The sequence below is a fragment of the Linepithema humile genome, chromosome 1 (assembly GCF_040581485.1).
Source record: "Linepithema humile isolate Giens D197 chromosome 1, Lhum_UNIL_v1.0, whole genome shotgun sequence".
Lineage (NCBI taxonomy): Eukaryota > Metazoa > Arthropoda > Insecta > Hymenoptera > Formicidae > Linepithema > Linepithema humile.
The window spans coordinates 17,907,610-17,935,381 of record NC_090128.1 but is presented as its reverse complement, the minus strand read 5'-3'; the positions used below and the strand labels follow the sequence as shown (position 1 = coordinate 17,935,381).

Here is a 27,772-nt window from a genome sequence, read left to right as displayed (position 1 = left end):
TGTAAAAATGGAAAAGGATAGAATTGATTATTGCAAAACTCATAAAAAAGAACTACGTTCTGAAACATATCAAGGTTTAAGAGATTATATACAAACTACGGCAAATAATTTAAATGGACGTATTGGCAAAATGGTAATACTTTCTTCCACATTTATTGAATCACCACGTAATATGATGCAAAATTATCAAGATGCAATGGCAATTGTTAGTAAATTTGGAAAACCAGATCTTTTCATTACAATGACTTGTAATCCAAAATGGCGTGAAATTGAAGAAAATCTTTTGCCTGGTCAACAAGCTTCTGATAGACCCGACATTTGTGCTCGCGTTTTTAACATTAAAAAAAATTATTTAATTGACTTGATTGTTAAGCAAAAATTTTTTGGTGATGTAGCAGCGTTTGTGTACGTTATTGAATTTCAAAAACGTGGTCTGCCTCATGTTGATATGTTGATTACTTTAAAATATAATTTTAAAATAACAACTCCACAGATTGTTGACAAATATATTTCTGCTGAAATTCCTGATCCATCTGACAATCGTATTTTACATGATATAGTTATGAAGCATATGATTCATGGACCTTGTGGTGATTGGTGTTTGGTAGATGGTAAATGTTCGAAACATTATCCGAAATCTTATTTTTAAGAGACTAAAATGGATGAAGATGCTTATCCCTATTATTGTCGACGAAATAATGGTAAAAATTTTAAACGTCCTGGTGGTTATATAGTTGATAATCGTTATGTTGTTCCATATTGTCCTACTTTATCGATTATATTTAATTGTCATATTAATGTTGAAGTAGTTTCAAGTATCAAATCGGTTAAATATCTATATAAATATATTTATAAAAGGCACGATGTTGCTGCTATAACCATTGAACCAATAACAGAAAATGTAATTATTGATCATGATGAGATACACAATTATATCGAAACTTGTTATGTTGGACCTGTAGAAGCCTGTTGGCGTATCCTTGGTAAGAAGTTACAAGATAAAAGCCATACTATAATGCGTTTACCAATCCATCTTCCTAACGAACAAAATATTATAATTGAAAATGAATCTAATGAAGACACAATAACTTCTGCATTAAGCCAGGTTACTATGTTAATCGATTATTTTTCATTAAATTTGCGTGATGAAGAAGCAAGACAATATTTATATATTGAAATTCCACGCTATTATACATTTAAAAAAGAGAAAATTAATGATAGAAATGTGTCACACTGGGTTGAACGCAAAAGTCACTATAATTGCATAGGACAAATGTATTCTGTTAGTCCATCTCAAAAAGAATTATTTCATTTACGATTATTATTACTTACAATAAAGGGGGCTACAAGTTTTAATAATTTAAGAACTGTAAATGGAGAATTATGTCAATCATTTACAGCAGCATGTTTGGCTTTAGGTTTAATCGAAGATGATGATGAATAGAATCGAGCTATGAATGAAGCTGTTGGATGGATGATGCCACGACAACTTCGTAAATTATTTGTACGAATATTATTATATTGTCAGCCATTACATCCTGAAGAATTATGGGATAACTTTAAAACAGCTTTGTCGGAGGATTATGTTCGACATTTTGGTATGTTACAAGAACAGAAGAAAGCATATATACAAATCAATAATATGCTTTGTACTGAAGGCAAAAGTCTTGCTGATTTTCCACAAATAGAAGGTCTGCCTAGCTGGTTCTCCCCCACTTAACCAAAATTTTATGAAAAAATTATATAATAATGCGCTATTTATGCGCTTTCCAAATCCACAAGAAAAAAATTTTGCGCTTATTTCGTTTAGCGAAAAAAAAATTTTTTATGTGGGGGGCTGAGTAGGCTGCCAGTGAGCCCCCCTACGGATTAATAACAACCTATTCCAAAAATAAATTGTACATGATTTATGCGCTATTTATGCGCTTTTATATTAGAGTAATTTTGATTTTTGCGCTGCAGCCCTTAAGAGACTTGCCTCTTGGAGCAAACAGTAATATTTGCTTCCAAGTGCTTTAAAATTAAAAAATAATTATTTAATAATTATTTAACTAAGGAAAATATATCTTTGACTTATGCGCTATTATTTCCAAGTAATATCGACTTTTACCCTGCAATCCTTAAGGGACTTCTTGCTTGACGACAGAGGCGATCCCCATAAAATGTTTTTAAAATCGAAAGGATCGTTATAACAATTCTGTACGATTAATCTGCGATTTATGCGCTTTTACAACAACGCAGTTTCGATTTTTGCGCTGCAATCCTTAAAGGACTTCTCTTTTGACATCAGAGACGTAATCGTCATAAAATGTCTCTAAAATAAAAAGGATCGTTAGAACAATTATGTGCGATTAATCTACGATTTATGCGCTTTTATAGCCAATCAGTTTCGATTTTTGCGCTCCAACTCTTAAGCAACTTTATTTTTAAGATATACGGAGACATCCTCGCCTAATTAATCCAAAATTGTAGAATTTGATAAATTAAATATATACAATATATTTGATAATCTTTTATTATGAGAAAATGATACATTATTTATATTTGTATTGAATTTTGATAAACATTCTGTAACAATCTTTTACATTCTTTAACATTTTTAGAACAGTTTTTATGTTTAATAATAAAAAAAAGTAATATATTGTATTTATAAAAATATTTATACTTCTTTTGTTACAGTATTCTATATTTATATATGTGTGTATGTTTATGTATGTTTTGGGTACAAAGTAATTTATTGTTATATACTGTATATTACAACTTGTATGTTTCCTTTGTAATTGGCTGGAAGCCTCTTTGGCTTATTTCTACAGTCGTCGTATTCTATCCAAACATTGTCTTGGAAACTCGCAGCCGTGAAATGTCCTACAACTTTTTTTTCTAGTTTTCTAGTAAGTGCTGGTGGTTTAAAAATAATTGCTCCTCTTAAAGTAAAATTTGTTGGCATAAATGAGCAATGCATGGTTTTAGGTATTTTACTTAATTCTACATCACTGTCAGTGTTGTAAGTATCATACACTTCTAATATTATGAATAAACCTGCAATGAAATTATTAAATATATAATACTATACATAAAATTGAAGAACTGCTGCAACAGTGCTGCTAACATACATTTTCTTCGTTTTTACAAAATTTGAGTTGTATTATGGTAACGATAAATGTTAATTTCTTTTTCTATTACACTCTTTAATTTATGTGTATTATAAGACATATGTTATGTAGAACTGGACTTACATTCAATATATTCTTTTATTATGTAATACAATCCCTTATTTTTTAAGAAAATGTGTTTATAGTTATATATAAACATGTAGTTTACTAAAATTAAGGAAAATTAATTTTTTTCAGTAAATTTTTTCTCAGTATACTAATTATAAATTAATATGTAAATAATTATATCTAATTATAATTAGATACAATGAAAATTCATATTTATATTCTCATGTTACTTTTTCAATATTTCGCTACTTACTAATATCTGAAATTTCTGTTATCTGTGTTCCTGTACATTCATCATTTTCTTTTATATTTGTTTGGTGACAACGTCTTGGTTTTAAAATAAAATTTTTTGTAATTGTATTAGAAAATTCTGCATGCAATAAATCCTCTATTTTAACTTGGATTGTAGGAAATATCTTCTCTCGCATATGATGACATTTGTTGCATAAAGTGAGTTCTTTAAGACAGGAGACATCATTGAACAACTGTTTACATAAATATCGCATGGAAACTTCACAGTTAATAAACAAGCAATTATTAAATGTTTCTTTGGCTTCAAAAATATCAGATAATATAATTTCTCTTAAATAATATGTGTTTTTTGATAAACCTTGTAAAAAAGTATCAGAAATTAGTTTAAAAAACATGTTTTTATTGCTATGATCTGTAACTTTAGCTTTAAAATCTTTGCTTTGAAATAATGATACTAAAAATATTTGAAATATACTATCAAAAGCGCATGTGTGCATTAATGAAATTTTTTTGCCTTTAATATTTATCGATTTTAAATTAATATTATTTCCATTTCGCAAAATAGGAATGTCTTTCAATTTTGTGTTTTCTAGATCAAAACACATGTTGTATTTGTCTAAATATCTTGATTTTTTTTTCGTCGATTTTGTTAAATTACGCCAATTTTCAATCTCATTACTATCTATAGCGTGTAATATATTGTCTTTAGATATATTGACATAAAATACATATTCTTTGAGTGCCGTATGCGTCTTCACTATTAAAAGTTTTAGAACATGTATCGAATGCATGTACAGATCTATTGCATACAATACAAACGTGATTACTTAGCTTATCACTCGATTTGCATACAGAGCATATTGGCAGAATATTTTTATTTGTAGTTAAATTTTTTTCATTGTTTGTCTCTCGTTCTATTTTAATTTCCTGATTTTCTTCCGTATCAAATAAAATCTTCGTATTTTACGTATCATCAATTTTCATGCGCCCATTAATTTAGTCTATATGCCGAAATATAAATAGATCAGCTCTTGTTGGTAATGCATTAGCAAATAATCGACATTTTATATTATTAAATTCAGCCTCTACGGCTGCACTGGATGCAGGAATTTTTCCGTATTCGAATTTTTTTTGGCATACGGAAGACCATAAAGGAAACCATTTCATGTCACGCATTAAACGATCGATAAGAGTTGGATAAAAGTGTGCGTTAGCGCGATCTCCATTGTCAACTAATTGATCCAAAATTTTAATATAGATATCGTTTGCCCATTTTCCATATGCATTGTTTTCATCAGAAACAGCTAAATTTATCTAATTATTATCAGGAATCGATATCCTCATTAGATAATGATTCAATTAATATATGTTTCATTTTCTGTTTGTATTTTTCACTTAGCGTAGGTGTTCCATCAGAAAGAAAGCCTTCAGTTTCACTATTCGCTATTATTATTATTGCAGTGAGAATATCTTCAGCTTCTTGCAATGTTTGTGAAAGATTTAATTGCCCAATACATTTAAAAAAAAATGTCTTTACTCTGCGATTTGCTGAACTTAAAAAATTAGCGTAACCTTTTATAAAATGAGCTACATCTAGGCGAACGTAGCACATCGGCATGTTATTACTCCAACATTTTGCAATATATTCGTCTATTCCTTGATATTTAGAAAAAACTCGTATAACTGCTGTCAATAAAGGCTTAGATGAATCACATATTACTTCTTTTGGAACAGGTACTTTTGCTCGCAGCCATTCCATCAACCAGAAATATATTGAATTTGTAGTTTGGCTTTCTGATACCATTTGAATTATCGCAAAATTAGAACAATTTTCTGTATTTAATACACATGTAGGGGAAGGTGGGGTAAGACGGACCGCGGGGTAAAATGGTCCATTTGCTAGATCTTATTAGTAAGTACCTCTATCTGCTGGATAAACATAAAATTAATTTCCTTTTTGATGCTTTTTAACTGTTTAAAAATTACGTCATTATATCATAAGACTATCGTAAGTTATTTATAAAGAAACGTCAAATTCTTGCAAATAGATCTCGTGATCTAATTTCTTAGTATTACATTTTAAGTGACTAAGATTGCAAAACTTAATATTTTTAAATTTTTCTACAAGTTCCATATTTCTGGTTATTGAGAAGTAATATTTCATCAGTTACATTTAAAAAATAATTTTGATACAGGTAAATAAAAATAAGATAATATTAATGTTGTCATGTGGGGTAAAATGGACCAATTTAAATGGGGTAAAACGGACCAATTTATATATTTGTTCTACTTATATTTTCTACTTATACTTTCTATTATACTTATAGTTTTCTGCTTATATATTTGCTCTGATTTGAGAAATATTTTACATCTCATTTTTTTTTTACTGAAAAAAGCTATGAAAAATAAAAAACGCACTGTTAAAAGTAGAAAAAACTTGAAATTTATTGAAAATAATGTCTCCAAATAAAAACAGATTTTATAATAATTATTTATTTTATTTACATGCTTTATTTTAAAATGTTATATTTAATGTTATATTTAATATAAACGTTAAAAATTATAAAGATTATAATTATTTTAAAGATTTGTGTGTATAATAAAATAATTAATGTTAAATTAATTTCTATTCTTATTCAAAAATATTTAATAAATACTATATAGTTTTGATTTTGAGTTGATCAGTTAAATTATTTCTTGATCCATATTATCTCGGCTTGGTCCATTTTACCCCATGGGATGGTCCATTTTACCCCACCTATGGGGTAAAACGGACCAAAATTAAGTTTTTAAAAATCTTAATAATAATTCAAACTTTTGCAAATTTTGAAAATTTAACATTATAATTTTATAATAAACATTCTACAGTTTCTTCATGCTAAATTTCAGTTATTTTTTGTCATTAATATAAAAAATATAGCCATTTTTGCTTACGGGGTCCGTCTTACCCCACCTTCCCCTATATAAAAAGATGTGCTTACAAGGGGAGGACCAAGTGAGTCACCCTGGGATTTTGATCCTAATTTTTATGGTTATTCTGGAAGTGAAAAAAAAAATACATATTCTGTCGTTTGATTGAATAGGCCTTAGTTTCGGAGTAATAAATTTGTGAAAATTGGCCATATCCGAAGCGCGCCGCGGCGCACCATATGAATCTTCCCGGTAAGAGTATTTCCAACCAGTGCGATTAGCTCCGTGAGTCAGGCGCTTGCTTCATAATTCATAAGATCCAAGTTCGCTTACGGAGGTAAGCAATAACTTTTTTTTTTTTTTTTTTTAATGAGTGTTTTTATTCATTTTTATTTATTTTGATGATACTGATATAGCATGCAAATTTTTGAAACAGAAAATTTAATTTAATATCACTATGGGCGTATGGTCCTAAGGATGTGTTCGACTTGGTTAAAGATTTTATGAAAACCAATTTCGTTAGAAAATATAATTTATTTTCTTCGTCAGAGAAATGAGTATGTACACGTGCTATATTCTGTTTGAATTAATTGATTGCGCCAGAGGCGCTTTCTCGGTATGTGTGTAAGACCGAGAAGTTGAAAGAAAAATTGACGGGCGCGGTAAGAAATTACCGGCCGCGTCTTCGTATATTGAATGGGTCCTTAAAAGGACGGTTCTATTGAATTCGCTCGTTGCAGCCCCTTTCCTGGTGTTGGAGGAACTCCGTTTGGAAAGTGGTCTTCCGTCTTGCAACTGCTCTCTGAGCACGCTCTAGGCGGCGAGGTCTGGATGGCCACGGAACGAGTTTCCGGTGTGCCTGAAAATGCAACCGTCTCGGTTCTCGGCGTAACAGAATGTTCTGTGTACCAAGGAGAGAGAGGTCTCCGAATTCGGATGTCGCCAGCAACGAGAGTGTCCCTTGGTGGCCGAGTCAACCGGACGCAGAACTCTAGGGGAATTAGCTTCCACGCTAGAGTCTGAGGAGGTGACGGCGGTACTGATAAGTCAGCGGGCCGCTTGGTTGAAGAGTGCGGCCAAAGCTGGGACTCTGTTTTTCTTTTACGTGCCTTGCGAGGCAACGTGAGAAAAACGGCGAGACAAATTTGCCTCTGGTTACGCTCATGATGTAAGAAGATAGGTGTACCATTGCCGTGAATGCGCAGTCGTCCAAAGTAATGATCGCTCTTCGACCAATCAGGAATTGGTCCAAAATGCTAAAAAGTAATATGGCTGCCAAAATATGTTGACACGGTTGACACCGAAGGTTATTAAATATAATAATATTAAAAGATATTTAAAAACTATGCCAACGTGTTGTGTAAAGAATTGTATAAGTCGTACTGATCATACGAGATATCATAAGAGATATTAAATATATGTATTCACACATTTGTGTTGGAAACACTTAATTTTCTATATAATATTTATTAATTGATATTATTTATTATTGTGGGTAATTGTCATTTATTGCTACTGTATTTTATATTGCAAATTTATTATTTTCATAAGATATTTTTATAAATTTTAATTACATTTTAATAATATGATAATTCTATATTAGAATTTCGCGGATGCATTTTGGACCACGTTTGATTGGCTGTCCTATCATGCTGACGTCATACGGCTGCCATTATGCGCAATGGTACACCTATCTTCTTACATCATGGTTACGCTCTGCTAAAGCAGAGTAAAACTCAAGTCAAGGGCCTTGTAGAGAGCTTGCCTTGAAGCGAGTGAGTGAAGAAAAGTCTGCGGAGAAGCTCTTTTATACAGCTTCGATCGATACTTGATCGCGAGAAAGCTTTTCACCGCCTGCGCAACCTGGCGGTGTATCCGCCAGCTCGTAACTCGGCAGAAGCCTTGCGGCGTGTAGCGGCGCCGCGGCGTATTATGCCGCGTCAGTGTAGCGGAGTGGCGGTGAGCCGCCACAATCACATATATATATTATAAATATTAATTTAAATTTAATTTTAAGGGAACTTTAATTCAAGTAATAATATTTGAAATAATAAATAAGTAATAATAATATTATATAAATTATTTGTAATTGGTAACATATAAAGGCAACGTATCTGAATTTTCAAATTGTTTAAATTTAAAATTAGTAAAAGAAGCGGATACAAAATAGTAAATAAAGGAGAAGTTTTTAATCTCCTTGCAAGTATGTAGTCGGTTATAAAACCGAATGTTCCTTCATGTTTTGTCATCGTGTGGCTCTGTTTGTGACGACCGTTAGGTAAGGGAACAATTGAAACTTTTAGGGAGTAACGGTTACAGTTAGATGGTGGGGGCAGACCTATTGGCGTCTGCCCTAGCCAGTCTTATCTTGCAAACAGCCGCAGCTACATGTGCAGATATTTCTCGACGATCGAAAACGTGAAAAATTGTAACAATGGCAGAAAATGCGATCAACCCTGATATTGGACAAGAGGACTTTCCGTTTATGGCGTCTTATATTAAACAAGACATTACAGACGGTTTAAAAGTTTGTTGTGAAATGAGTAGTGATGAGTAGACCAATAATGAACGAAAAAAGGATTTAATCCTAAATTATGTATCATATTTTGGTATGTACTTTCCTGCACTATCAATAATGACTTAACTGGATCTTTGTCGAAGCATAAATATTTACTGTATTCTTTTTTTGCATTTCTTAATGTTTGTGCTTTATACAAGTGTGGTGGTTCAGGATCATTAATTACCATCAATTCTTGTGCCTGCTCAGCTCTATACACTTCGGCAGTTAAGTGCCTGTCCCACAAAATTTTGCCTACTTGTAGTCGCTCAGGATTTCTCAAAAATCGTTTTCCGCACGTCCCCGTACCTTTAGTTTGCTTACAAAACATGATATCGCTTTCGAGATTTAAATTATTAATAATGCCATTAATGGTTGAACCACAATTGCATTTTCCTTTAACTGTAATTGTGTTATTATATACTTTATTACGTTTAAAATTATATGCACATTTAACTTTGTATGCATCCCATAGTTTTTCTGTCAAAAGCTGTTGCCATAAACCTGGTTGCAATACTTCGTATTTGCGGAATCGAATATGCGGTCGACATTTCTCTGATCGAGTATATTGCTTTGTAACAAGTATATTATCTAATTCATTTTTTTCAAAAGTTATTTTAATAACAGGGTTTGTGTCATCATTGCTCTTATCTAATGTGCTGGAAACGTTGCTGGCATTTGAAGGATTACTTGAATTTAAATTGCATGAAATATTTTGTTCAGATATTTCAGTACTATTAATATTATTATCATTATATTTATTCAGTATCTGTTCTTTTAATCCAAAGCGGTTTTTTACCGTTAATGTATATAAAGCGTTTCTGATATTACATTATTTAATTTAACAGATATATCTGTCCATATCTTGTTGAAATCTGTTTTGAAATTATTTTATTAGAAGTATTTACCAAACTCTCTTTATGTTGCAAAATTGTAGATACAATTAATTGTTCGTCATGCACACGAAGTCTTCCACGTTTTGAAGACATAATGCAAACTGGATATTCTATTGCAAGTTCTATTATAAGTAACAATCTGTAAATTTACTACACTTCTTATATTTAAAATAGATTTATGTATCTTTCCAATTAATATATAAATGTTACTTACATATTTACCTTTTTAATTATGTAAATCTTACTAACAAATTTTTCACTCAATAGGCTAGAATGAGGACTGATGGTACGTTTCAGACCAAATCTCACAACTAGCTTGCGTATATGAGTCGCTGTGTCGTTGTCTTGGCTGTTTCGTACGCGAACAAAAGAATATCAAACGGTTTGATCTTACGAAACAGCTAAGACGACGACGAAGCAACGCATACACACATCAGTTAGTTGTGAGATTTGGTCTAAAACGTACCATCAGTTCTCATTCTAACCTATTATTGAGTGAAAAATTTGTTGGTAAAATTTATATATTGATAATATTAATCATACATAATTGTTATAACGATCCAAACATACATAAACATAAACATACACACATATATAAATATAGAATACTGTAACAGAAGAAGTATAAATATTTTTATAAATACAATATATTACTTTTTTTTATTATTAAACATAAAAACTGTTCTAAAAATGTTAAAGAATGTAAAAGATTGTTACAGAATGTTTATCAAAATTCAATACAAATATAAATAATGTATCATTTTCTCATAATAAAAGATTATCAAATATATTGTATATATTTAATTTATCAAATTCTATAATTTTGGATTAATTAGGCGAGGATGTCTCCGTATATCTTAAAAATAAAGTTGTTTATGAGTTGAAGCGCAAAAATCGAAACTGATTGGCTATAAAAGCGCATAAATCGTAGATTAATCGCACATAATTGTTCTAACGATCCTTTTCATTTTAGAGACATTTTATGACGATTACGTCTCTGATGTCAAAAGAGAAGTTCTTTAAGGATTGCAGCGCAAAAATCGAAACTGCGTTGTTGTAAAAGCGCATAAATCGCAGATTAATCGTACATAATTGTTATAACGATCCTTTCGACTTTAGAGACATTTTATGGGGATCGCCTCTGTCGTCAAGATAGAAGTCCCTTAAGGATTGCAGGGCAAAAGTCGATATTACTTGGAAATAATAGCGCATAAGTCAAAGATATATTTTTCTTAGTTAAATAATTATTTTTTAATTTTAAAGCACTTGGAAGCAAATATTACTGTTTGCTCCAAGAGGCAAGTCTCTTAAGGGCTGCAGCGCAAAAATCAAAATTACTCTAATATAAAAGCGCATAAATAGCGCATAAATCATGTACAATTTATTTTTGGAATAGGTTGTTATTAATCCGTGGGGGGGCTCACTGGCAGCCTACTCAGCCCCCCCACATAAAAAATTTTTTCTTGGCTAAACGAAATAAGCGCAAAATTTTTTTCTTGTGGATTTGGAAAGCGCATAAATAGCGCATTATTATATAATTTTTTCATAAAATTTTGGTTAAGTGGAAGGGCCAGCTATGCAGACGTACAAATGGAGCAATTATTAAAAACTGAGTTGTTAGATGAAGAGAATGATTATGTGATATTTGAACAAGCTATGGAAATAGGTACCAAACAATATAAACAATTAAATAATAAACAAAAAGAAATAGTTGATCTTGTGTTAAATAAATTAGATAACAATATTTATAATAATAACTATTATTTTTATAAATTAATGAAAACAAGCTACAGAGCCCAAGCTGGATTTACGTGCTTAGTTTATTTACTTCTTATAACAATCAATGTTTTTTTGGTCAATTATAACAAATTATAAAGATCTAAACGTTTCGACCATTTGGTTGTGGTCATCTTCAGTAGTTACACTAATTTTAAATTCGGAGCATATTACACACACAATAAATCTTCTTACATTTGTTACTTTTAAAACTAAAATTCGGAATATATTACAATAATCTTCTTATTCGTTACTTTTAAAATTGTTTAGATGGAAAACATCTCTTGAAAGTCATGCCCCTTCAAATAAACAACAACCCTTAACTTATCAGGAAGGAAACGATGTCGTGTTTTACATTATTAACATACGCGATGTACTTTTGACTTGAGACATTGTGGTTGATTGCAATAATTCTAAAAAACATTATGAACTAATGTCTACTTTTATCCTTATATTGTACTTGTTGTTTATTAATTATTAAAATAATTCTTACCTCAATGCATAGCAGTAACATCATGTTGTGTTTTCGTGTGTTTAACTTTTTTATTTTAAAATATTAAAAAACTAAAACCAATTTCAGTGTACAGAGTCAGTTTGCTTTTAAAAGAAATTTGGTGGTCTGTATCGTTTGAGTGGACATGGCAAACTAGTTGAGGATATGATAGAGGATGTAATAGAGAATTCTTTTTATTTTAGATATGTTGACGTTTTATTTTAGATATGTTGACGACATACTTTTTACGGCTCCAGGAAATCATTTAGACGAAGTTTTGGAGACATTCAACTCAATGCATAGCAGGTTACAATTCACATTAGAAAAGGGAATAAATAACCATGTCAATTTTCTTAATGTTAAACTAATTACTGAAAACAATTTGATTAAATTTGATTTGTTCCACAAACCTACTTTTTCGTGCAGATATTTAAGTTTTTATTCGCATCATCCCATGGCACACAAAAAAGGTGTTATCATTGGCTTATTGGACAGAGTTTTAAAGTTAACACACCCACAATTTTGGTGCAAGAACATTGAGGAAATGATTTCCCTACTTTTAACTAACGGCTATCCATTGGAATTAATTTTTAACAGTATTAACGAAAGACTTAAAAAATTTAACAATAATGTTTGTAATGGAAACAAAAATAACAATGAAAGAATAGGTTTTTTTACGATCCCTTATATAAAAGAAACTTTTGATAAATTCACACAAAACATGAAAAAATACAATCATTGTTTAGCCTTTTCGTGTAACAATAAACTCAATAAGATTATAAAAACAGGGAAAGACATTATTGAATCCATGAGTCAATGCGATGTAGTATATAAGGTAACGTGTCATGATTGTGAAGCTAGTTATGTGGGACAAACAAAGAGAAAATTAAAAACTAGAATTAAAGAACACAAGTTGGATATAAATAAAAGAACGGGATCCCCTTCCGTCATTTCTTGCCATAGATTAGAACAAAACCACGAAATGGATTGGGAGAACGTAGAAATATTAGACAAGGAAATGTCTTATAGTAAAAGGCTTATTTCCGAGATGTTGCACATAAAACGGCAAAAAACGAGTCTCAATAAGCAGAACGATACTGAGTTAAGCCTTGTGTCCACGATGCTAGAACTCAATCCGAGATCTCGATCCGAGTCCTCAAACAATAATATTTATACTTGGCTGAATATAGTTAGCGTTGTAATCGAGTTACGATTCTTTACGATGATTTTCTGATCTATGTTATATTGCCAAGTTGGTTTATAGATATCATCAAGTGATGCACCGCTTGATTTCGAATGTTTTATTTTATTTAGATGGTCCAGATATTGTAATCTTAAATTATTAATTTTTTTTTTGCAATTTCAGTTGTTAGTGGTTGTCCTGTTAATTCTTTGTACTGATTACAAATTATCTGTAAAGCTTGATCTCGTTTCATACGATTATGATAATCAACACTTTTTGTAACATATAAACAAGAATGTTGTTGATATAACATTAATAAAATTTTAACATTTTCCTTATTATCCATTTTTTTATTATAAAAGAAGTTTTTTCTGAAAATCAATTTTATATATTATTATACTTTTCTTGAAAAATAATATGTATATATAGGTTATAATATATTTTTAATGTCTAATTTAATCTGCATTAAAACTAATAATAACTACTTATGTAAATCTTATTAATTATTAATCTTATTAATTAATTTTATTTAAGAATTATATTTCTCTTATTTTTTCAATTCTATAATTACTTACTAAAATATTATTTATATTGTTCACAGTATCTCGTGTCACTATAAGTATCTTATATTTTGTCTTGACAGATAGTAAAAGAAACTAGTAAAATCTAATAACTCGCAATAACTCGTACCGAAAAATGGGACGCAACGCATTTTTTTGTTTGAGCTTCTTATTCGAGTTTTGCATCCAAATTCAGTGTGTACATGATCCGAGTTCTAGTAACTTTCCCTCAGTCCGAGATCTCGGACCGAGTTCTAGTATCGTGGACACAAGGCTTTACTGCCAAACTTGTATTTGCCAGTTCTCAATTTATTTACTGCTTAAAGATCACTCACTCTCTCCCACCACGTTTCTCCTTCACACACGAATTCTCTATTACATCCTCTATCATATCCTCAACTAGTTTGCCATGTCCACTCAAACGATACAGACCACCAAATTTCTTTTAAAAGCACAAACTGACTCTGTACACTAAAATTGGTTTTAGTTTTTTAATATTTTAAAATAAGAAAGTTAAATACACGAAAACACAACATGATGTTACTGCTATGCATTGAGGTAAGAATTATTTTAATAATTAATAAACAACAAGTACAATATAAAGATAAAAGTAGACATTAGTTCATAATGTTTTTTAGAATTATTGCAATCAACCACAATGTCTCAAGTCAAAAGTACATCGCGTATGTTAATAATGTAAAACACGACATCGTTTCCTTCCTGATAAGTTAAGGATTGTTGTTTATTTGAAGGGGCATGACTTTCAAGAGATGTTTTCCATCTAAACAATTTTAAAAGTAACTGTTAAAGTAAGTTTTACAAATCTCTATTAGATCTTGCCGAAGCGCGAGGTATTAAGTTATCGATAAGTGTCACGAGAGCGAGCTACTACTGATACATTCTTTTGTTTTTCGGACAGCGTTATATTTTCAGTTATGCGTCGTCGCGTAGTTAGTCTGTTCGCGTCCTTCGGTCTAAATAGTTCGGGTCTCCGTACGCAAGCGTTTATTTTGTATTACTATTTCCTTATTTGTCTTTTAATTAATAAAGAACTTTCACGATAACAATATCAGATTCTAACAGGTTATGGGCTCAGTTCTACGAAAAAAAAAGTGAAAAGACAAATAAAATAAGTAGAAGGTAACCGTGTATTTTTGAGTGCTTAAATTTACGTGAATAGTAAATCCGAGTTCAAAATGGCGAACGAAATATCGGCGAAGCACGTGACGAAATTCGACGGAACGAACTTTCTTGGATGGAAGTTCCAAATGAACGCTCTTCTCATAGCACACGGAATTGACGATATAGTCAACGGAACCAGAGTCAAACCCGAAAATAATCAGAGTCCTGAGAGCAAAATCTGGATCAGAGACAACGCCAAGGCAATGTTCCTATTGTCGTCAGCAATGGAATATACTCAACTCGAGAATCTATTGATTTATACGACCGCGAAAGAAATGTGGGATAATCTGATTGCCATTCACGAGCGGAAGTCGGCGTCGAATAAACTGTTGCTCACACAACGGTTTCATGCGTACCGCATGGAGACTACGGATACCGTGATGCAACATATCGCAAGGATTCAGAACATGGCGCGACAACTCATGGATTTGGGAGAGAACGTATCCGATGTAACTATCATGGCAAAAATCCTAGCGAGTCTGACACCGAAGTTCGGAAACTTCCAGACCGCTTGGGAAAGTGTGGATCCTGCTCGACAAACCTTGGAAATCCTGAAAGATCGGCTAATTCAAGAGGAGAGTAGATTAGAAGAAGACAATCAGGATGCGAGAGCATTGGCAGCCGTGTCAAAGAAAAATCTACAGAGAGACAGTAAGCAAGGCCCGAAAAGAAACGAAAAACAATCAAAACGTATACAAAAGGAAGTGAAGTGCTTCAGTTGTAGTGAAAAAGGACATTTTGCTCGCGAGTGCCCGAAACGAAAAAGTGAAAACAGTCGAAACGAAAAAGAACGAGACAAATCACGTGACTGTGCGTTTGTGGCAAGCAGCAAAGAAGGAGAAAAAGCCGCGAACAGCGAAATCATCAATTGAGCATGCGCAGAAACTGTTAAAAGAAGACGCGAGTGAGGTGTGGCTGGCCGACAGCGGGGCCTCAGCCCACATTACGTACCGTCGCGAGTGGCTAGAAAATTACCGATCGAGGAAAAGTGGCGTCATCTCGCTAGGCGATAATGGACAATGCAATGTTATCGGCGAAGGAACAGCGCTCATAGAAATGCTCATTGATGGAGAGTGGCGTGAAGCGCGCATAGACAATGTTCTCCACGTGCCGGAAATCAAGAAGAATCTTTTCTCCATCGGTGCGTGTACCGCGAAAGGATTTAAAGTGACGTTTGATAACGAATGGGCCAAAATAACTCGACACAGTAAAGATATCGCGATCGGAGTGAAACAATCGAACAGAGTATATCGAATGCTCTTCCGCACTCGTGTGATCGAGAATGACGGAGAAGTGAACGTGTCAACAACCAGTCTGAGGTTATGGCACGAAAGACTTGGACATGTAAACACGCGTACGTTAAAGGAACTCACGAATGAAGGACTTGTGAACGGTGTTCAAGTGTCTCATTCAACAGAATTTTTCTGCGATTCGTGCCAACTAGGAAAATCACACAGGCTTCCGTTTGTTAAGAAATGTGAAAAGCGCAACACGGATCCCGGTGAATTCATCCACAGCGATGTCAGTGGTCCAATGCAAGAAACATCCCTCGGAGGTGCGAGATTTTTTGTGACGTTCAAGGACGATGCAACAGGGTATCGTTACGTTTATTTCATGAAACACAAAGCGGATGTTTATGAACGATTCAAACAATTCGAACGTGAAGTTGCAACAAAATACGAGAGGACAATACGCGTCTTGCAATCGGACAACGGGCGCGAGTATTGCAACGATAATATGCGCAAATATCTTACATCGCTTGGTATAAGACATGAGAGAACCGCACCGCACACTCCGGAACAAAATGGGAAGGCCGAACGCGACAACCGTACGATAGTCGAGTGCGCACGAACTCTCATACAAGCCAAGGATCTGCCAAAATTTCTTTGGGCGGAAGCTGTAAACACAGCTGTTTACACGTTAAATCGAGTATCAAAAGCAAGCAACGATGCGACAACAACAGCGTACGAAGCCTGGACTGGACGGAAACCCAATCTACAACATGTGAGAGTTTTCGGATCAGAAGCTTACATGCACGTGCCGAAAATATTCACAAAAAAATTCGACGCAAGATCGAAGAAAGTAATGGTCGTAGGATATGAAGGAGAATCGTCAAATTATAGACTATACGATTCAACTACGAAAAAGGTTGTCGTATCTAGGAATGTGGTAGTACACGAAAACGTTAGTTCATCCGGAGACGAATACGAAGACAGAGAAGTAATTCTGCCAAGTCTCGAAGTGGAACAAAACGAAGCAGTCGCGACAGAGGATGCGTGCAACGAGCAAGGGTTGTCTCAAGATGCACCGACAGGATCCCAGTCAAGACAGTTGCGAGACAGGGCAACACTGAAGAAGCCCGGCCGCTTTCAGGCAAATGTCGCAGTGTACGAAATTCCGAACGATTACAAGGAAGCTTTAAATAGCGAAAATAAAAAAGAATGGATCAACGCGATCAACGACGAACTCAGAGCCCACGAACAGAACGGCACATGGACGCTAATACCCAGGAAACCTGACATGAAAACCATCGATTCTAAATGGGTATTCAAGGTTTTGCGAGATGAAGAAGGTGAGGTCTGGCGTTTCAAGGCAAGGCTGTGTGCAAGAGGTTTTCAACAACGCGAAGGCATCGACTACACGGAAACATTCTCACCGGTAGTGAGATATGACTCTCTTCGAATACTACTGGCGCATACAACACTGGAAGATATGGAGTTAGTATCTTTTGACGTCCAAACAGCGTTCCTCTACGGCGATTTGACGGAGAAAATCTTCATGAAAATTCCCGAAGGAGTGAATTCGAGTGACTTTTGTGACGGTAGGATGAGTGATGATTGCCAGAGTGAGAGAGTAGTATGCGTGTTAAACAAAGCTTTATACGGTCTGAAACAAGCTCCACGGTGTTGGAACACTAAATTCAAAAATCTTTTAAAGAAATTAAATTTGAAAGAGACCGAAGCCGATAAATGTGTTTTTGTGGGTAATTATAGGCAACAAACTGTATATCTAGCAATATTTGTAGACGATGGATTAATCGCGTGTCGATCAAAAGAAGTTCTGAGTTCGATACTCAAGGAATTAAGTTATAAATTTGACATTACTATCGGCGATGCAAGTATGTTTGTCGGTATGCAAATTAGTCGCGATAGAAAACGTAAAAGTACATTCATAAATCAAAGCGCGTATGTGAGAACAATACTCAAAAGATTTTGTATGAGTGATGCAAAAGCAGTGAGCGTGCCTGCGGATCCGAATGTTATTTTAAAACCTGTACCATCAGAGAATGAGTGTGAAAATCATGTACCGTATCGCGAAATTGTCGGATCACTTATGTTTTTAGCTACGGTAACGCGACCAGATATAGCATTCGCGGTGAATAGTCTAAGTAAATTTGTCAATAAACACGACAAAACTCACATTTAGCGGCAAGAGATTTAGCACTCAGCAAGCGGCGAAACGAGTTCTTGCATATTTGGCCGGAACAGTAGATATCGGCATCGAATATCAGGGGGTCGACACTCGCTCTTGCTAAAATGGGGGGACCGGTTTCAGCGCCACCATACCTTGTACCATCGGAAATAAGGAACTAACGGGACGCGCGGGAACATATAACCTATATATATATATATATATATATATACACACATTTCTGTACTGATTACTGACTCATTATTATTATTAATTATGATTATTATTAGGGATGGGCGATGTGTAAAAAAAAGATCGATGCTAAATTAATCGATGTTTGAATATATCGATGTTGATTAATCGATTATTCACAAAAAATATCGATGAATCGGTTATTTTTAAAAAGGAGTTTTTTTATTGTAGAAATGGTTAAAAGAGTTAAAAAATCGTAGATTTTATAGAGGAATAACGCAAATTAATAAATATAATTTATTTTATTTCTCTCTTTCTCTCCCTTTTTCTCTCTCTCTTTCTTTATTAAAAAAAACTTCCCATTAGTCAGATTTTCGAAATGCGGTACACTTTGTAGATGTTGCTGTCACTACAAATAATTTTCAAACATTATATTATTATTACTAATTATGTAAAATATACATGCTTTCACAACAAAACATAAATTTAGATATTGTACGATAGATTGATATAGCATTCTATGAGTAAAGAAAGTGGTTTTTATGAAGGAATAGTTTAAGATGGAAGTTCTGTTTATAATTGAAAGTTATGCATACATATCATCTACACAATCATGCAAACATCTTACATAACTAGTTCATAATGCATTCATAAAAATAAAATAAAAATACAACAAAGGATCAGTCTTTCAATAAAAGGTAAATCTCTTGAAAGTAAAACAAATAAAACGCAAAAATAAAAGACAAAACAGACAAGTAAAATTACAGTAGTTTTATGCAAGTCCCCATTCTTCTTTTGACAGACTGCTCAAAAATAATAACATGTTAAGATGCTCACCAGTAAGACGACTGCGATTATCAGTTTTCACATTTCCAGCGTGTGAAAATAAACGTTCGCATGGGACTGAAGTTGAAATAATACTTAGATATTGCAATGCCAATTTAGACAGTGTTGGAAATGCATGCTTTAGTGATTTCCAGTAGTTGAAAGCATTTTCTGAACGTTTGATTACCGGTTGATGCAAATATTGTTTTAATTCCAGACTCAAACTTTCATCTGTATCAGTCATCTCTCTATTTTTCATCACAAGATTATCGTGAAAATGCCACAAATTTGAAGAACTTTTTTCATCATTAGCATCTTGATTGTTTTCTTTTTCTATATTTTTATGTGAATGATTTGAGATCTTTTTCAGCTGACTGTCTATGTCTTGAATTGCTTGAGAAGCTGCTAAAGCGCTTTTTTTTATTTTTAAATTTATTAAGTGGAAATATTTCAATAGATTTCCACGTCACCCATGAGATACTAATGCTGACGCGTTTTTTTTTAATGGTTTCCCCCGTAGACCTATTCCACTAAAGATAAAAATAAATTCTTAATTTAAAAAAAAACATATATGTAAAAGAGATTTTCTTAATTAGATTTTCTTAGCCTTTTATGAGAATGAACAATTGATGCAATAATGTAGATAAAAACCACTTTTTGAAAAACGTGTCAGTATTAGTACCTCATGGGTGACGTAGAAATCTATTGAAATATTTCCACTTAATAAATTTAAAAAAAAATTTATTTTTAATAAATTTTAATAAATTTTTTTAAATTTTAATAAATAGGGAGAAGAACCTACTCATAGAACCTAATCAGATAGTGCCGCTCCTAACGCTCGGCGGCGCTGGCCCTAGCGGCTGCGGCGCGCGCGGTAAGGAGAGGAAAGGAGGCGTATACCACGAAAATCGGCTGAAATGTTCAGACTAATTCCGAGCACTGACCTATACAAATCCTTGGACCGATACCGAACGGAATATACACCGAGTTGTCCATTTCGCTGTTTAGAAATCTGTCCGGATCGAATTTCTCTGATTGCGAATAGTACTTAGAATCACGCTGTATAGCGTAACTCGGAAACCAAATGCTATCTCCAGGTTTGACCGTGACCGGTTCGCCGTCTGAAGTAGCTGGTGGCAATTCGAATTCTTTGACGCATAATCTATCAAGGAAAGCCGACAGCGGATAAAGTCTTAGAACTTCGTTCACCACAGCATCCATATACTTCATACCGTTAATGGCTTCATAAGTGGGCTTGCCATTAGTCTCTTTGAGTACATCGTCGACCTCTTTTCTCAATTTATTTTGTACGTCTCGATTAACAGCGATCTCGTGCGCCGCAAAGCACATAACCGTTGCCACGGAATCGAATCCACCTAAGAAAAAAGTGAACGCCTGAGCGGTCATCTCGTTAATATCGAACACTGGTCCATGATTTTTGTCTCTAGTTTCCATCATTAGCTGGATCATATCTGGTCGAATAATTCCTTGCTCGTCTCTGGCCTTCACGGTGCTGGTGACGACTTCTTTGAAAAAATTGTCTATCCTCGTACTAAACATTCTGAGTCCGAAAAATTTTGCAACTTTCGGGAAATTTCTGTGCATGAAAAATATAAATGACTGCCAGCCGCCGACGTTCAGGGTTTTACCAAGTAGAAAAAATTCGTTCTTTGGGTGCTTGAATGAGTCCACACTGATACCAAAAGCGCATGTGGCAATCACGTCATTAGCATATCTGCTTACTATGTCCTTCATTTCGTACGTTTTGCCAGTGTTTCCAGACTCAATGACCAAAAAATTAGTAAAATTTTCAGCGCATTGGCAAATTAATTCAAACATCATTTTCATTTTGCTGGCCGTGAAGCTGGGACTGAGGAGTTTCCGCATCTCGCGCCAATGATCGCCTCGCAAACCAAACAAATTCCTGCTGGCCATCGGTTCAATCTCCTCATTCACAAAATTATTATGGTCGCAAAAATTGTCGAAGTTCTTAATAGCGATTGTGTTGATCATGTCCGGATCGCGTATTACGTAGACTGGTCTCATAAATTCGTAGAAACCGAAATACTTTGCATCAGGAAAAAGATTGTATATGTCGCGTAAGTTATCCATCAAGGACACACGTCGGAAAATGAAAGGTGCCAGGTTGCCCAGATACGGAACTGGTCGCACATGTGGAATCTTCAATCGCTCGAAGTGAGATAACTTGCTTAGAACGAAATAATATAAAAAAATACCTGCAGTGAGGATAATGAGTAACAAAGTAGAAAATTCCATTGCGATAATGATTTTCAGATCAATTATATGAGAATGTTGTTGATTGTTGTTGGTTTTTGTCACAATTTTGGCCAAAAAAATAATTTTTACTATTTCTTATTAAATCTATATTATCACTACGTAAAAACGTGTAGTCCACTAAAAACTGCTAGTCTACTGATTTTATAAATTGCCGTTAGCACTTCTATTTAAATCACACGCGATTTTTACGGCTGATTATTCACAAGAGATTGATATCTTATCGATTAGATAAATTATCAACCAATGAAACGCATATGTGTGTTATGTACGAGGTAGTATCGTTGAGTGTTTCTTGTCTGATAAAATGAAATTTAATTGCGTCAAGTTGCGTCAAGGATGATATGAATCATAAGGTTATATTTTCAAACAATTGTGTAATCCTCGGCAATTACATGATTTGCGTTATTTTTATTATCAATGTATTGGACTTGTTATTTGTGAAGTAAGTTATCTTAAAGATTAATTGACTGCATGAAAATTTTATTTTAGCAACGTCATCGTTTAATATTCTTGAAAGAAATAATATTGAAAAAACAAATATTTTATAACGTGTGTGAAGTTAGCCCAGTACTTTTCAAATTTTATATTTTTTTTAATTGTGCCGAATTGTGCTATGTTTGTGCCGGTTTGTGCCATAAACGCGAAATCGATAACTCAAATCACACCGTTGAAGAAAAAATCAAATTTTTATTAGCCCAGCACTTTTCGAATTTCATATTTTTCTTAATTGTGCCGAATTGTCCTATGTTTGTGCCGATTTGTGCCGTAAACGAAAATCGACTACAACCTATGGTTCTCTTTCAAAACGGAGAAAAGTTTTTTTATGCACAAGCAAATTGGGTCCAGTACGACTGAAAAACTGATTTTATCAATTATTCTCGTTGGGAAAAGTTGTTGTACTGGCCTAGCACAACAACTTTTCCTAATGACAAAATGGTCTAAATAGCTTTTTGCAGAATCGGTGGATAATTGTTTATACAGCCATTTTTGACATTTATTATTTTGACAATTCCAATGCTTGTGCTGAGTTGTGCTAGTCTAGCAACGAGAATAATTGATAAAATCCGTTTTTCAGTCGTACTGGACCCAATTTGTTTGTGCATAAAAAAACTTTTCTTTGTTTTCAAAGAGAACCATAGGTTGTAGTCGATTTTCGTTTACGGCACAAACCGGCACAAACATAGCACAATTAAGAAAAATATAAAATTCGAAAAGTACTGGGCTAACTTCACACACGTGCGCGCACCGTAATCGTTAGGGCCAGCGTCGCCGAACATTAGGAGCGGTGCTATCCGATTAATGTTTGATTCTTCTTCCTTGATCATTAAAAATTAAAAAAAATTTTTTTATTTTTTAATTTATTATGTGGAAATATTTGAATAGATTTTCACGTCACTTATGAGGTACTATTGCTATTGAGGAAAAAAGTATTTTTAATAAATTTTTTTAACATTAATCGGATAGCGCCGGTTTTAACGCTCGGCGGCGCTGGCCTTAGCGACTGTGGCTCGCGCGGTAAGGAAAGGAGGCGTGTGCCGCGAGAATCGGCTGAAAAGCTGAAGTAATTCGAGCCGAGCACTGACATAGGTAACAGATTTGCCTTAATGGAAGAAAACATTATGCTATTATACCTGTTATGACATTACGATCTCGAACTTAAAACTAGAAATCCTATTGTGTTGAACAATAACCCGAGTAGAAAATGAAATACGGCCCTAGTACGGGCCTGTTAGCTTTTGCCTTATTGCCTCATCAGGCTCTATTAAGGCAGCCTGATAAGGCGCCTGATCCAAAATGTAACGATACGTTCTATATGGCCCTGATCAGGCATTTATTAAGGCCCTGATCAGGACCTGTGAAGGAAAAGGAGAAGAAGGTTAAAGAATTGATTTTTAGACTTTTTTTATTTACATAATATATTTATTTATCTATATAATATATAAAATGTGTGTAAGTTTTAAAATCACAAACAAGTATTATTGACACACATATAATAAAAAAAATGTATTAAATATAATATATATAACATATATTAACTGTATAATATATAAGCGGCAATATACGTTAACAAAAATAACCAAAGAAAATTAACAAAAAAAACATAATATTTAAATAAAAAAATATAAAGTTCTTACTTTTTAAACATATTGCTTTGTCCAATTTATTAAAAGTATTTATATTTATTAAAAGTATATTTAAAAAATATTTAAAAAATTTTAAATATATCTAGTTTTATATTAAGGGGTTATAACACCTTTGAGGGTCAAAAAAATTCAAATTTTTTTTTTGGCTTAAATGATATGATTGGAATGTACAGAATATAATTTTATTCGATCTGGAACTCTTTCATGTACGAAATAGTCATGTTTGTACGCAGCGCCATAGCGCGCGGAGAGAGCCTCGGAGCGCTCTCCGAGTATTCTGCCTTTCTACTTCAAATGTCGAGTAGTTGAGGGTTTTGTATAGTTTAATATAATCAGGGCTGGGCAAAATGTATTTCAAATTGTATTTCAAATACAATAAAATATTTGAAATACAAAATGTACAATGCTAACACAATCTTGGTATTTAAATTATAAAATACAAAATACTTTTAATTTTTAATTTTCGATTTAAAATACAAAAATTTTGTATTTTAAATAAAAAAATTAAAGATATTTTGCAATAAATACTAAAATAGTTAGTATTTTGTATTTTGTATTTCAAATGTGTTTGCCCAGCCCTGAATATAGTATTATAGATGTCGCTTGCGATCATTTAAACAAAAAACTTTATTTCATGCCGGAATTGTTTGTTTACTGCAAACAGTTTCTGTTATACCACCGGCTTCGGCTTTTCGAATTGCATTGAAACGTCGTAACATTGTTGTAATAATGCCGAAAAAGAGAATATATGCAAATAAGAAAGGGAGTAGAGCAAGTACTTCACGTGCAAGTCGAAGTTCAATAAAGAGAAGGCAACCTTTAAATAGGTATTCTTTAGAAGGCGAAACTGAAAGTGTGAGCACGTCGGCGAAAAAACTGAAAACGAGTACGGACGATTACGAGATACACGTGAACAAAACTTTTGGGTATTGTTTCATTAATTTTGTTACCGTTTTTACAAGCATTTCGCAATTAATTGTTTGCAAAACGTGTGGCTCGAACATCAAGTTTGAAGAATCCAGTTGTCGCGGTCTAGATTTCAAAATTGCTGTTATTTGTGAAAAGTGCGTGCCAAAATATATTAACTCTAGCCCACTTATAAACAATCACGCTTACGACATAAATCGCCGAATGGTATTTACAATGAGATTACTCGGTATAGGAATTAATGGGATTAAAAAATTTTGTGCATTTATGTGTTTGCCGATACCAGTGTATCAGTCTTTTTATGACAAAATAATTTCAAACATTCGTGTTGCCACTAATGCTGTGTGTGGAACTTCAATAAAACGAGCAGCTGCAAAAGAAAAAGAGATGTCATTGGAAAGAGGACAGATAGACGGGATAACAGTTTCTGGTGACGGAACCTGGAGAAAGAGGGGATTTTCGTCTTTGTTCGGTGTCGTATCACTAATAGGGTGGTGCACGGGAAAAGTCGTCGACATTGCAGTGAAATCTAAATTCTGTAAGGCCTGCAGTTTGTGGAACGGAAAGCAAAATACAAGCGAATATGAAGAATGGGCTGCAAATCACGAAGCAAACTGCGAAAGAAATCACGAAGGTTCGTCGGGAAAGATGGAAGTAGACGCAGTCATAGAAATGTTTCAGCGGTCCGAAAAATTGCACAATTTAAAATATTCTCATTACATCGGTGACGGGGACAGCAAAACATTCAAAGGCATTTTAGATTCGAAACCTTATGATGATTTGAATGTTTGTAAAAAAGAATGTATAGATCACGTTCAAAAACGTATGGGCACGAGATTACGTAATTTGAAAAAAAATATAAGAGGTCTTGGAGGCAGAGGCAAATTGACAGGCAAACTGATCGACGAGTTGACAATATATTATGGTCTAGCTATTCGCAGAAATCCTAATTCCATTGAAGATATGAGACGAGAAATATGGGCGACTTTATTCCACAAGATTTCCACGGACAGCGAACCGCAGCACGACCGTTGCCCAGTCGGAGAAAACTCTTGGTGTTCTTGGCAGCAGGCGAAAGCGCACAACGAATTACATCACTACCAACACAAAGCAGCTTTGAATAATGAAGTTTTTAAGGCTGTTCAACCAATTTATGAAGAACTAAGTCGAGACGAGTTGCTATCCCGCTGTGTTGGCGGGTTTACCCAAAACAGCAACGAGAGCTTCAATTCTGTGCTGTGGGCAATAGCACCGAAAATTGTTCATAGTAACAAAGCAATCGTTGATATTGCCGCAAATATTGCTGTTTGCAATTTTAACGATGGTTTGCACAGCATAATGGAAATTATGCAAGTCTTAAATTTGATAATTGGCAGTACTTGCTACAATTTCTGCGTTGAAACAGACGAACGCCGGATCCGCGCAGCTGAGCGCGCCATGACCAAGGAAGCTCAAGAAGCTCGTAGGCAGCAGACATCAGCTCGGAAGGCCACAGATGACGAGTATATAAATGTAGAAGGTCAACTGTATGGTGCAGGCATTGCAGATTAACGGTGAGCTCCTAATAATTACAAGTTTTCTCGTTACAAAACTTTAAATGCGATTTCTGTAAAACACCATTTTTCAAATTGGTGTGCAGCGTAACTCCCACAATTTACATCGGATTAACTTGAAACAAAGCTTATCCTGCGCCAAATTAAATTTTTTACGGAAGTACGTAGCCGTTTTTTAATAGGATTGTTAGTTTTTTTTTGGGAATCAATTTTATAAACGATTTTTTAGTGAAGATTTGTATACTTTTTTTCAAGTTACTGTAAATTCCACAAAAATTAATATTTTTCAAAAATCCTACGTACTTCCAAGGCAAATTTATCAGAGAATATGAGATGTTTTGAATTTTTGTTCTATGTCATACCAGTCAGCCGGAATCCTGCACACCGATTGGACCGGCATAGCGCAAAGGGTCATCTTTGACGCCATCTACAGGATATTCTTTTCAGTATTTTTTAATTAAAAAAATATATTTTATAACTAAAAACTATAATAAAATCAACCCTCAAATCTGTTTTTTGATTACTCTATTCCTTAGATGTGAAAAAAATTAATGAAAAAGAGGAAAAATTTCTTACGCAAAGGTGTTATAACCCCTTAAAAATATAAAAATAATCCAAAATAAAAATATAAAAATAATTTAGCAACAATTACTAACTGAAAAAAAAATTATCGAAATTTAAGTATAATAAAAAATAAAATAAAAATTTGGACAATAAAATATGATAAAAACCTGCTAAGACATCTAGTTGTCTTTATCTGATGAAGTATCCTCCGTGTTTTTTGTTGTACTGCCTTTTTTGGCTCTAAATAGCCGATGGCCCTCTCAATCTTTGCGCTATTAATTACCGCGGCCACGCTTTTGCAAATACATTTCTCAATGACTGGCGAAGCTTGCGAATGGTTATTTTTGTATTCAGCAACTATAATATCTGGAATTAAACTTATATATAAATATATATCAGTCATCGTTGATGACAAAATGACATCTTTTTGATAATACTAACATAACATATATCATTAACCAGGCCTCTCACAAATTTAATAATTCAATATAAATAAAACAATTAAAAAAGAATGTGGAATTTAAAGCATGAAACGTGGATATTATTTCGTAAGTCTTTTTTTTATTTTTTTATTATTTCGGTCAATACATAACTATATCCTCAGTACATATAATCTGAATAAATTGATTAAAATATATAATTGGAAAAACAGCTTTTCAAATTTACAATCATTAATGTTTACGACTTATAAGCTACAAAATTATAATTTTATTATTTTATGACGTCCAAAACTGTTACAAAGCAGTCTTCCACTAACAGTCTTGACAGATACTTGCAGTTTTAATAACTAACCACTCTCACAATTTCAGACGTCAAAAATAAAATTAT

At 33.5% G+C, this 27,772-nt stretch overlaps 2 protein-coding genes across 2 annotated transcripts; one reads left to right on the top strand and one right to left on the bottom strand.

The window, feature by feature from the left end:
- Positions 1-18,916: 18,916 nt before the first annotated feature.
- On the bottom strand, positions 18,917-22,672 carry LOC136997185 (cytochrome P450 9e2-like). Its single transcript, XM_067347639.1, has 2 exons — positions 19,471-22,672; positions 18,917-19,042 (listed from the first exon to the last, which is right to left on the bottom strand). Exon 1 carries the CDS (start codon positions 21,733-21,735, stop codon positions 20,380-20,382), a length of 1,356 nt encoding a protein of 451 aa, XP_067203740.1. The 5' UTR covers positions 21,736-22,672; the 3' UTR covers positions 18,917-19,042; positions 19,471-20,379.
- A 1,711-nt stretch (positions 22,673-24,383) lies between these two features.
- Positions 24,384-27,017, top strand: LOC136997183 (uncharacterized). Its single transcript, XM_067347637.1, has 2 exons — positions 24,384-26,380; positions 26,746-27,017. The coding sequence occupies exon 1, from the start codon at positions 24,630-24,632 to the stop codon at positions 26,376-26,378; it is 1,749 nt and encodes a 582-aa protein (XP_067203738.1). The 5' UTR covers positions 24,384-24,629; the 3' UTR covers positions 26,379-26,380; positions 26,746-27,017.
- The last annotated feature ends 755 nt before the right edge of the window (positions 27,018-27,772 follow it).